Below are 12,800 nucleotides of genomic sequence, written 5' to 3' on the forward strand. Positions count from 1 at the left end.
GACTTACAAAAGTTTTGAAGAAGGCGCTCCACCTATAGTTTCTATTCTGTCTTTAAAGAAAAAAGGGTACCTTTAGCAAAGCTCTCAAATTTAAGTTGATATCAGTTTAAAAAGCACTCTCGTAGAAGAGGAGGCATCGCAAAACGTCGTCCTAAAACTTGATCTTATTGCAGCATTGTGAAGGTTCAATTTTCACATAGACAGTGCAGCAACTTAGTGAGCATCGAAAACTAGTTGCGATCAATGAGCTTCATGGAGGCTCAGTGAGGTATTAGGAAAGTTTCTTTAATCAAATGGGAAAGAACGTCGAGTTTATTAAAAAAAGACTTTATTTTAAGTGTTTTTGTTCAATTTTTGGTTTATGCGCTATTTCTTTACTGATTAATTTAATTTATAGAACTAGACCATGCAATGTGGAACATAGACTACACTGGTAACAATCATAAAAGAGAAATAGAAATAAAATTCATATCGCTGGCAAGTGTTTGCAGCTTTTGTGCTTGTTTAGATATATTTTGAAAAAATCTGCAAGTTCACAATTTCGACGTTTTAACCGATTATTTTGCTTTCAGCTTTAGGCAAGTTCTTACTTCACAAATTCACCTTCTTGATGGCAGTAATATACCTAAAGTAATTTGCTATTTATTTATTGATCACAAATTGATTTGTTGAATAACTTGTCAGTATGGCAACTATTGCGGTACGTGTCGGCAGCGAAGAAAAGGAGATATCGGGACTTACGCGTAAGACATCGTGCTCGGATGTATTGCAAGCATTATTAAAAGACCGGCAAACTGTGAATAGCTTGGTTGCTGAGAATAGCGAAGAAAGCCTTTCAAAAGATTTAGATTTAACAAACACAAAAAGTATTCGAGAATTCGCTAAAAGCTACGTTATCGTGGAGAACTGGCGTGGCTGTGAAAAGCCACTTCCCCCTCAGACCCGCATCTTGGCTGTGTGGCAAGCATGGGGAAAAGAACAGTGTCATGTGAAGTTTTCTCTGAAGAAAGATAAAAATATTTGCTTCCGTGAAAGCCGACATCATCAGTACCGTGATGGTGATGGTTATCACAACCTCATCAACATGATGGGTCACGGTCAGCATCATTCTCAGACTGAATCAGCACATTTTCTTCATAAGCTTTCCCCTGGTCAAAAGAAACGAATTCGTAGAAGTCTTATGCAATATCAAAGGGCGGTGTTGAAGCAACACACTAAGGAAAAAATCGACGATAACAACAACACGGGAAAACCACCTCACCACACACACATCGGGGAAAGAATCGCCAATTCTGCCGGAGATCGCAGCTCGTCTTCCCGCCAAAAATCAAACGAACTTGACAAAGCGACAGTGACTTTGAGTGAAGAACAGTTTGTTGATGGAGTGGTCACAGGCCCCGACTGCTTTCTTAGACACGAAGGGAAAAGTAAATTTATTCGAACTGCGCTAGACAAGAAGGAATTTAACAGAGAACATTGCACTTATCGGAGACCTCATCACAGGCGGCGATCACTAATGCTTGATGATTCAGACGGCTTGTCAGACCAGAACGTCGTACTCTCTCCGCCTCACAAACACGAGTTACACCATTACCCTTACTGCAGAAAATCCAGACGACGATCAAGTTCGAAGCAGCGCAAACACAGCAGTCGCAAACGTCATGGCAAGGTGTCAAAGCAATCACGAAAAGGACGAATGCGAAACAACCGTTACAGCACTGACAGCACGACAACCTCGACTGGAACGGCAAGCACTGCGTCTGAAATCGAAGGTGGATCTCACAGCGAAGGAGAAGATGCTGACGATGAAAAGTCTATTATGACCGAGTTTGGAGCAGCTAACTTCCAGCAAAAAATTGCTCAATACCCGGGGTCTCTTCTCACATGTGCTGCAAGATATAGCAGCGGAAACGCATCTCCCGGTGCAGCGACAGCTACCGATTCGAGCAGTGGTACAACAACATGCAGTGAAACTTCAAATACGAGCAGCTTTAGCGGAACAAGCAGCAGTGAAACCTCAAGCAGTGCAGATATTTATAACGAAAGTTTTTTTGCAAAACGAGCTGCAGCCGCCGCTTTGGCGAAGGCAGCGTGTGCGGAAAAATCTAAATCTGGAAGTGGGGCTGCAAAACTGTTTAAAAGAGTGACCGGGCCATCCTTAACCAAGCCAGCACAGAGCTTAATAGGGTCTTTCAAGAAAAAACGAAAGGCCCCACAACCCCCAGTAACCCCTCCTTTCACAACCGCTACTGTAATCAAATCCCCTCCTTCTTCAAACGATAAAGTTTTAAACAAAAGCACTGTCAAACTTTCATCTACAACAGTCGTAACCAACAAAAAATCGGTTGTTGGTAAAACTACACACTCCCAAACCAGCAATGAAGCTACCACCGCGGACTCTTCATCTACCTCTGCGGAAAACAAAATTTCAAATACCGGAGTAACACCTCAGGAGAATGAGACCACTAAATCCACGAACGGTAAGTCTTATTTGTTTGTTATTATGCAGCTCGGCTGTGGCTTAGCTTAAATCTTCGTTAATTAGTAAGTTCGCCTAGAGTTAGTTGCCTGAAGAAATTACGATTTATGGTCCGCCTCAATGTTTTAGTAAATATTATCACAAATTTAAACACATCTGCTTTAAAACCAAAAGCACAAAACACAGTCATCTGTGTTTGTAAAAATGCGTCTAGTTCATGTAAATTCATCTATTGAAGAAGTGCTGCTCAATTGGTGTCGTGTTTAACAGTTAGGCGACGTTTTGTTAGTCTTATTTTCTAAAACCACATGTTGTACTTTGAAGGACCGTTTCTCAAAGCGATCTGATTGAAGTAACATACAATAATTTGACTAAACAGGTTCGACTCACAACAAAGCGCACTAAAAGGATTTCTAATGTTGCATATCCAGGTTGTTTGACGAAGAGACATCTCATTTTACAAACAAAGAAATGCTCTTCTAAAAAAAGTTAGACAAATTTGGGCAAAACGCTTACGTTTAACTTACGCAACACATCGTAATAGGTACCACAAAAAACAACCCATCAAAAGAACAAAGTTAGTGTTGAAAAGGCTTCGGAACAATTTCAATGTAACTTAGGATTTTTGCAATTATTAACGTTTTAACACAGGATTGTTCGATTTCCTCAAGCTTTTCCATACAAACGTTTTGAGTAAACTCGCAAACGATTTGCTTTGCGGTAACATGAATGAAACTAAGCAGGTTTGACTGTTCATAACTGGTTGCGTGCTAACAAAACAAGATCTAAGAAAGCGAAACATAAAAAGTTCTCTGTAGGTTTTCGTTAACAGCACGCAGCGTTGCGGTGTAACCTACGTTATAATTTTCCTGGTAGCTCATGGAGACTTGTTTTGATAACTTTAAGACGGTTGGTCTAAAATTTTTTATGCTTGTGCACTTCGTTCAACTTGCTAAAAAAAATAATGTAGAAAATTAGATAAATTGATAAGACAGTAATTGCTAGCTATCGACTCTCGGCTTCAGATCAAAGCGGTCCTTTCGCGAATGCTTGAATTAAATTAATTTTTATTTGCTCATTTGCAAGACATTGATTGCCGAATAAACTTTTTTTTTTCCATGCTTACCAATATGAATTCAAAACCAAATGATATGCTGGAAAGGCATTCGATGTGACATTTGGTGACGAAACCTGCGTTTTTAAACGGTGCGTTTTGCTAACAGAACGACTTGTGCTTTAGTTCGGCAACGACAGCACCATTGTTAGCGAGACAAAACCTCGAAGCAAAATAATGAGAGCAATTTGTACAATTTTATTGTGTTCTTGATGAAATTACTTCATGCACATGTTATCGCTTCTGTCTTCTGTCGTTGACAAGTGACATTGTTGTCTTGGTTTCACATACGACAATGAACTAGGTAAAGTAAGGCGTTTTCATTATTCGCTCTCCGAGCACAGCTTACCGCAATCTTGGCAATCATGACGCCAAAAAATTGCTATCTTTGGCGCTAAGAAGCAAATTGCGACGGCTAGTTCAGTTCATAAACTTTTTAAGGCCAAATTTTCGACAAGGTTAGGCTCACTGTCAAAAATGCTAAAACAAGACAGGCCTGATTCGTTCTGCCTCGTTATCTCATTAAACGATGCGTTAACTAGATGATCTTAATCGGATGTGAGAACGCGACATAAAGTCACTTTCGTAAAAACACAAGATTGATGGCAAAGACATTTAAGCATCAACTTGCACGCCATGACTCAAGCGTTTAAATGGGGAAACGGTATTGGAAGTCTGTTGCTGGTTTGCAAAAGATTCGTATCAAGTGAAGTTGATCACACTTCACGTTGTTAGATTGTAGTAAAACCTAAGGCAAAATCAATTTACCTGTAGAGTTGTGTCTGTAACTGCGTAGATTAGGCGGTGTACGGCTTAAAGTATACTTTCGGAAGTGTTAACATCAAAGTCGCTTTGATAATGGTGGAAAAGTGTAGGCTGTTAAAAAAGCTATTTCCTTATCTTTGATATTTATTTATTTTTCTCTAGTAATGGTAATAAGCGAGTTTTTTCTATTATCTTTCACCGAGGATTAATATTTGTTTGTTGTTTTAATATCTATAGCTACAAACAGAGATTCTGGTGATATTAAACCAACAAGTTATACCCTTGATGTAATTGTTCATGTTCAAGGGGTCTTTTATAAGTAGTCGAGCTGTTTACCTATTCAGTGTTATGATTTATTCGCATCAGACAAGAATGTCCATATTCGGATCAAAAAATACACATAAATAAAAGGCATACAACAGTAGTACATAAACAGTAGATGTCAAACAAAACAGTAAATCGGAATTAGTTTAGTGCGCCTATGAAAACGGTTAAAGCAAGACCGGCTATTTGGAATAGACACTGACTCTCAAAATAGATACAAACTTTGTTGTCCCAACAAGATGCTGCCAAGTAGTTACAACTTCAGTGAGGTTGAAAGCAAAGTCAACGTTCTACGCTCAATGGATTACATCTAAAAATAATAACAAATGAATCCAATCGTGCTACCTCTTAACAAAACATAGACAAGATCAGATCAAAGCCGAGAAAGTATATCCCCGCCACTTATCTTTGCAGTTGCACACAGATCACTTATAATGTGTTTTTGAAACACAACCTTGTTCCTGCAAATTGTTGTCGTATAATCTTGTTCAGCAGCCACCTCGTTACATTAAAAAGGATAATCAAATGCATTTTTTACTATCAATATCAGCAATAAATAATATCATCACAATCAAAATAAATTCCGTTTGTTTTGTGTTATCAACTTATCAAAGCGGTTTTCTTACAGTCTGTTGTGCTTGAATACAAGATAATAAATAAAATTTACTTGATTAAGACTTAAAATTAGCTGCCACGATTTTGCTGTTTTTGCAAGTTCCGTAGAAGAAATGGATAAACAACACCATGTTCGGAAGCAGGCTCTTTCGATAACTGTTGATAATGTGTCAACACCCAGTGTTAATGTGCACATTAAAGAGAGTGGATTTTTTGCACTGCTCAAAATCTGTTTCTCTTTCGTGGCGATGCAATACGTGTTGAACAGTTCTGTTAACACTTCGTTGTCCTCTGATACGTATTGACTTTAAACTAACTCCTAAAGAGTATCTTTCCTCGGCTGTCAAGCGCAACAATCTTAATGTCAGCAATACGTTGTAACTAAAAAAGGCCATTTTAGCAACTAGCTTCGATGGTCATTGATATTACCCGCTAACTGAAAAGTCTGTCATCTGTCGTCCCTTGCCTTGCACAACGTCGTCACACATGGAATTATGATAAAAGTGAACCAAAAAAGTTTAAACACTGATTAACGCGTCATACCTTTTCGAAAATTTAGTAGAATTAGAATATGCCTATCTGCAAATGAAAAATCAAAACTGCTTGCCAAAATTGCAGCATGAACTATGGTGGACATGAAGTACTTAGTACTGTGAGACAGGCGCATAATTTTGTAACAATGTTTCCATTTCTTAAACCTGCAAACCTGTTTTGGTTTGAACGTAATCTTGGTTAAGAGCAGTTAATTCGATACTTAAAAAACGTGATATAATTTAACAGCAAACAGTGTAGTTTACAGTCAAAACCGAAGTGTAAAAATAGGCTCATTAACGGCGAGCTTATGGCTTTACTTGCAGCTAGCTTCATGTCCATTACATCGATTTGCTTTAAATTAAGCTACGAAGTACACGCTCCGGAACCTACGTGAAAAAAATGTTATTTTTGCAACTTCGGAAATGACCTCTCCTGACTAAAAACATGCAGAAGAGCATTTTACTTGAGATCGCTCGTGCAAGTTTTTGTAACTTTAATCACAGTAACCACACTAAATATTGCCATAGCATTTAACATGATAATAGTTCAAGCTAACGCAGTTTCTTGTTAAATTGTTAACAATTACAATTTCAAAGCGTTAAGACAACACCTGAACTCTTTACCCCATTTCCCGCTTTTCCACCTTGTAAGGTTACTGCCAGTTTTGTTGAAATTTTCGGGCGAGGTAATGATTTTAAATTGAATTAAGAAAGCCTGAGCGGATTAGGCAGATGCCTGAACGGCAATTGCTGCATTTCACGAGATCGCTAATCCTCATTCAAGTTCATCTAATCTTTGCTAAACAAAACAGCCGCGTTCAGGGACATTGTGGATTGAATTCGGGTAAAAAAACAAACTATTTAAGCCTTGCCATGACCTACTGCACTTCGGAAAGTCATCTCGAAATTTTCGTGTTGGTTTTTGTCGTTTTCGTGGTTTTCAGTAGGTGCATTAGATGCTTAAAAAAGTTGAACGAAGATTGCTATGGTTTTGTTGGATTGTTCGGAGATAATCCGATTGGGAAAGACAAGCAGAAAGTTGGCTGTTGATTGTGGTAGCACTCAACGTCTGTTTCGACAACATTAATTATTAAATTAAAATATCTAGGCCACGTTCTTATTCGTTTGAACCTTCTTCGCCACTCCAAGGGTCGAGGGGCGCTGCCTTTTACCACCCTTGCCACGTCATAGCTTCAGAACTATGTTTAGAAAACAACGCAAGTTCTACAAGCCAGATGATTACATAACGTAGGCATATGTTTCTTTTTAGATACAAAGTAGTTTTATCGTCACACGCATGGTAAATCATCTTGAAGTAGTAAGCTAAATTACAATTATTTAAAAGAAAGAAATGTAGTTCGCTTAAGCCTTTAGCCATTTATTCACCCCAAAAACATAACGGCACTTGTGCAACTGTAATTGAAAACGATACATTCTACTTCTTTACCAGGCGTGACTACTGACTACCTATGTAAACCACAGAACTCAAAATCCAGGTTCGATCCTGATGCAATCATGTACAATAGAATTTTTAAAATATGCTTTGGTTGACCTACACTCGTGTATGTTAACGAAGAAACTTAAAGTGTTTTTGTATACGTCATCTTTGACAAATCAATCACTGTATCGTTGCCTAACCGTGCTATCCTATCATCGCTACGATTGTAGCGACGTATCGCATAACCGTTTCTCATTTCGAGTTGATGCTTTGTGCGAAAACTGCTTTGTTTTTCGATGAGTGAGTTTCTTTGCTGCCATCTGCATTTTGCGAAGTCGCTGCGAAAGTTTTGAGTAGCTGGACACGTGAGGTGGCTTGTGAAGATTGGTATCAAAAAGTTTTAGAGAAAAAAAGTGTTCTTACGACCTTATCTTCCCTACAAAGTTTATGTTTGCCACAAACTCAAATCTTCACCAACGAACAAAAAAACTTGATAGCACAGTGTTGGCAACAGGCCAAACCACATTTCACTTTTAAAATAACTCGTTCTCGACATATCATTTTAGATTGACAGTTAATTTGTCTCGCTTCAAAGAGTGACTTTAGGTTTAGAGGTTATTTTACATCGAAGTCATGTTTACAGGCATTCACTAGTAAAGTTATGTAACCTTAAAATGATGATTTTGCTTTCCGTTACAGATCTAGAGGCACAAAAGCTCTTCGAACAATTGAAGCAACAAGTGTTATCTCAAGATCAACTCCTTCAAACTAAAAACAATACGACGAAGTCAATCGATGCAGAAATCGATCGAATAGAAGTACAAGTGCATAGATGGCGAACTCAAACACATGGCAAGAATTATGTCCAGGTAAATTCTTGTAGTTAGCATAAGTCAATTACCTCATAATATTTACAATGTTTCGGTTCATTTTGAGTAGAACCAAAAAACTCATTTCAATGCCGTAGTTGCGTTACAATAGTAAAGTATCTTTATCTTTTACAGGACACGTATCTGTCTGGATTAAGCGTTCCCAAAAATTCCACCAAGACCAACGTGGGCAACAATCCACCAAGACCAAGATCTCGCCAGCTCTCATCCTCTATGAGTTCACCGGAGTGGATGAACGAATGTCAAGACCCGGCAGTATTCGCTGAATATGTTGAAGGGTGCGAACGAATTGTGGAAACCCAACTACGCATCGAAGAATGCAAACGACGCACTGAAATCATTCTTCAAAATATTCAAGATGAAGTGTGGAAAGCATCCGGTGATCCCAACACCACAAATCAACATAACCCACTCACGGCAGCAGTACTGGGTCTTGTGTCTGGTAATGATGGCGCAGATTCTAGTGACGACGAGGAAGGCTCACTACCTCAATCGTTATCAGTTTCAACCGGTAAAGCTAGCAAGTCCGTCCCTGGAACCACGGAAACTTCAAAGAACAAGAACGAAAGCGCAGAAGGCACCTTAGAAATTGAGAGATCCAGGACTGAATTAGAAGCCAATCTGTACCTAAATCTCCGCCTTTCAACAGAACTGGAAGAAGTCGATCAACTGACGTGTGGTTCTCAACGACTTTTGCAGGTGAGCTATTTGCAATGCATGAATACTATAGTCTGGGGAAAAGTTTACAACATTCTGTTATTGTCATCGGTAAAGTATCCCATTAACTGTATTTAAAATACATTTTAAGCTCTTTACAAAACCTTGCAGCTGAAAAATTAGTAAAGTACTAACATTTGTCTGCACTTCACGTATCTTTGAAATCACACATCTGAACTTGTCTTTGCATTTCAGTCAAAAGGCGAAACTCTACTCAACTTGGTTCGAGAGCTGGCACAATCTTCAGAAGGAATAGCACCAGAATTGTGGGACGAGTACGGTGAATTGCTGGCAGCCTATGACGATGAAGTTCTCTTGCAACAATATCTTGCATCTTGCGCGGAAAATGATGGCCCAAGTTGTATGCAAAATAAAAACGATGTGACAGTGACAAAAAAATCTCAAACACCAATAAACTTAGAGCATGAAATGCGTGAAATAGATCCAATGTCACCAACTACAACTGCCGCTCTGGACCATGCATTGTCCCCATGGCTCTGGTGTGAGCATTGCAAACACGAACTACAGCAGCAGCAACGCGCCCGTTTAACAAGCACAGACACTCCACCAATGTCCCCTCATTGGCTAAGCCACTCTGCTGTCCCAACTAATTTCTCCGAGCTTCCTCTTCCATCTCCTTCAACAATAATCGAGCCACCACCTTCGCCTTTCATCAAGCCTGTGAGCTCGGTGACACAGTTGTTGCCAATGCCTCCGATTCCCGATTGCAATGACAGTGAGTGCGAGGATTTACAGGAGAAATCAAAGAACTCCAACATCAGGAAAGGCGCAGGATCAATTATTGTATCAGAAGACGCCAATCCAAGAGGCATTGTCTTTCGGCATCACACTACCAGGAGACAAGGGCAAGACTCTCAAGTGCCAAATTCAGTTCAGATAAAAGATCTACTTTCGTCCGCGCGGAATAGCAATGCGAACAATACAGATGATTCCGGCAACGCCTCAGCCGGGAGCACTGCAAGTTTTGCTAGTAGCAACAGTGACAGTGCAAGTATTGATACTGCAAGCAGAAATAGCAGCTGTGATGGTGGCAGTCCTCGACCACCATCAATCAGTATCGAGAGCCAAGATTCCGCTCAATCATCACCATTTTTTAAAAATTTTAATGTCAAGAAGAGCAGTGAAAATATGCGATTTGTGTTTCCGCCGCAAAAGTCATCTCAAGACAATTCATTAAAGTTCTTGAAAGGAATAAGATCTGCTTCAAAAACAAATCAAACTAAAAACCGATTTTCCTTCAAACCTTCCCTTCCGCTCAAGCCTGGAACAATAGCTTCAGCCCCTGCATCTCCAGCTGGGTATACAAGAGTTTCTGCATCTCCTACATACGACAAAGGCTTTGCAGAACAGAAGAAGCTACTACGTAGAAACAGTGGAAGAAACAAAAAGACGGCACCACCTATTCCTGAAGTATGCGAGAAAAGAGCCACTAGCTTTGGGAAAGCGGGTGTAAAGCCACCACTTCTTCTTAAACATTCATCAAGCTTTTCAAATCAACCCATCCTTTATTGTAACAACGAATTTGATAAAAAGCAAACAGCAAAGCTGAAGAATAAGCATCTTAAAAACTGTCCTTCACCCCTTGATCTTCTTCCTGCATCAAGAGTAGCTCCCCCTCGTCTTAGATCTCCTGCCTCAGCTCCTTGTTCCCCTTTTGTTGGAAGTAACGCAGCGAAACTTCGACGGCAAGATCCCAGACGCCCAAACATTCAGTCACTTGTCAATGAACTAAGGCAGACAAACGACGTTGACGTAACAACCAACAATTATGATAACGACTCAGACACTGGATTGAGCTCATTACACAGCACGGATTCAGTTGACAAGCTGAACATGTATTCCGAAACTCTTGTTTGAGACCAGGGAAAAATTAATGAAGATAGCTGAAAGCTTGCCGCCAGTGCCTATTCCTTGCCGAGATCTTCATAAATATGTGAAACTTGAATGAAACATAACATAAATATGTGGTTACCACTGCGTAATTTCTATGTGTTCTGTTATGTCGTAATTAAATGATTTATTGCTATAGTTCCTTTTTGATGCAACAGTATTTTTTCTGATGCTTGTTCATTGAAGAGAATGGTTTCTGGTACTTCGTAAAGTTTTGCAAGTAGCAAAAATACGTTTACTTTCAGAAAGTCTTTAATTTTTATGTCAAAATGTTTGAAAAGCAGCTACCAAAAGCCGCACTGACGTCTGCGAACCACGAACAATATACAAGATAATCAACCCGCTTATTTTGGCAATGTGTTAGGAGTTTGTATTCCAAACAAATCTTGACCTCACATTTGATATTTGATTGACTAATCTCGACATCAGGTCTTTCACAAGACAGCGAAGCAATGTGAAAGACGGCAAAGACATGTCATAGGGCATGGTTTATGATTGAAAGTGTTACTTTTGTATGACGATTTTCTGTCTTATTGTTACGTAGTATCTGTTATTGTTAACACATTTATAAAACAGCATTTTATAAACTTTCATCGCTCCAGTTCGCAATTTCTGCTACTTTCGTTGCTTTTTCCTCGGGAGAGGACATTTTATTTTCTGAGTATGTGTTCTTGTGAGTGTTGGTACATCATTAACCGCCTTTTCACTCGGGCTGCGTTTTTACACATTAACAATCTCTTTTTTGCTATGTTGCTCGTCTTATGCATTGTTTTTTCATCGTTGAACGTTACTTGTTTTAAAATTACATTAAAGTTGTCAAAGAAACCAGCTGAGTTACTTCGTTGAACTACAGGCAAGATTTGGAGGATTTGTTGAAAAGCTTCATAATCAAACGGTGAAAATACAAAGGTATACGAGGATTATACTCTGCTCGTGACGTTGTGAGCCGGTACGCTAAGCAGAAAAAGATTAAGCACGTCATAAAGTTTTTTGAAAAAACCGCCAAGGTTTTTCACGCAGATTAAACATCCGCTAACGTTGAAATAACAACAGAAAATTAAAGATTGTAAAGTGTGAGTGATATGACAGATTTCTTATTCTTCAACCAAACAGTTCAGGTGGTGGTAAATCAAACGAGAAATTAATTGCTTGGCAAATCAAACATAAAGTACGTTATATCCAAGCACTATCATTGAAAGATGAAAGCCTTGACAGTGACTTAACCACGAGATCGTGACCAAGCCGCTACTTGCATTGAAGAGCTGCAAAACAAAGTTTAAAACGTTGTTTCAACGTCTTAAATTGCATATTTTTCTTGAAACAATTTGCCACAGACAGATAAACAGCTTAGGCTAGCTAAGATTTGTTTCAACAAAATCGCATCAAACTTGGAAAAGGCAGTGACGACATGTCCAATAAACTTAACAAATTGCGTGTGTCAAATTTTACTTCATTGACAACCGCGGCTGTGGCAAAAATCAAAGTATATATAGCCTTTGGCAAATGAAATTCAAGATAATAAGCATCTTCGACCAATGGTTTTATCGACTGGCATTGCTTCTTAAAAGACTAAAACGCGCAATTACTCGAATACTGGCAGATGCAAACGGTTTAATTACAATCAACAACGCTTAGTCAAGCAGCATGCCGACACGACATTAAACAGAATGTTTTACTTTGTTAGCTGGAAATTAAGTCGAAGCGGTAATTTTCTGTCAAAAAAACTCATTATTGAAGAGAAAAAAAAAAACTTCCAATCATCATATCTGTATCAGAATGTTTGTGATAGATTGTGACTTTAAAAATGTGGCTGCTGTACTTCTGTTCAAGATGAAACGATGACAATTCAATTCCGCAGAACATATGTACCGTTTTTTTTTTCACAGCCAAGTTGTTTAACAGGCTATGTGCTCAAGCATTTTTGAATAGATTTTCTTTCCAGTTAACGTAACAACTTTTATCGATGCAAGCTTTCTTCATCCTAGATGCTCGGTGTACCATAGCCACCACAGGG

The 12,800-nt window shown here is 39.0% G+C and overlaps 1 protein-coding gene across 1 annotated transcript; it reads left to right on the top strand.

The window, feature by feature from the left end:
• Window positions 1-682: 682 nt before the first annotated feature.
• On the top strand, window positions 683-11,615 carry LOC145765132 (uncharacterized). Its single transcript, XM_082576889.1, has 4 exons — window positions 683-2,480; window positions 7,968-8,137; window positions 8,273-8,857; window positions 9,071-11,615. The coding sequence occupies exons 1-4, from the start codon at window positions 686-688 to the stop codon at window positions 10,751-10,753; spliced, it is 4,233 nt and encodes a 1,410-aa protein (XP_082433015.1). The 5' UTR covers window positions 683-685; the 3' UTR covers window positions 10,754-11,615.
• The last annotated feature ends 1,185 nt before the right edge of the window (window positions 11,616-12,800 follow it).

The sequence above is a fragment of the Aplidium turbinatum genome, chromosome 2 (assembly GCF_918807975.1).
Source record: "Aplidium turbinatum chromosome 2, kaAplTurb1.1, whole genome shotgun sequence".
Lineage (NCBI taxonomy): Eukaryota > Metazoa > Chordata > Ascidiacea > Aplousobranchia > Polyclinidae > Aplidium > Aplidium turbinatum.

Bases quoted from the DNA above. Each gene is read 5' to 3' on its own strand.
- LOC145765132 (XM_082576889.1), top strand. From the start codon at position 686: ATGGCAACTATTGCGGTACGTGTCGGCAGCGAAGAAAAGGAGATATCG. The intron at 2,481-7,967 runs GTAAGTCTTATT...TTTCCGTTACAG, and splicing joins GACCACTAAATCCACGAACG to ATCTAGAGGCACAAAAGCTC. The intron at 8,138-8,272 runs GTAAATTCTTGT...TATCTTTTACAG, and splicing joins ATGGCAAGAATTATGTCCAG to GACACGTATCTGTCTGGATT.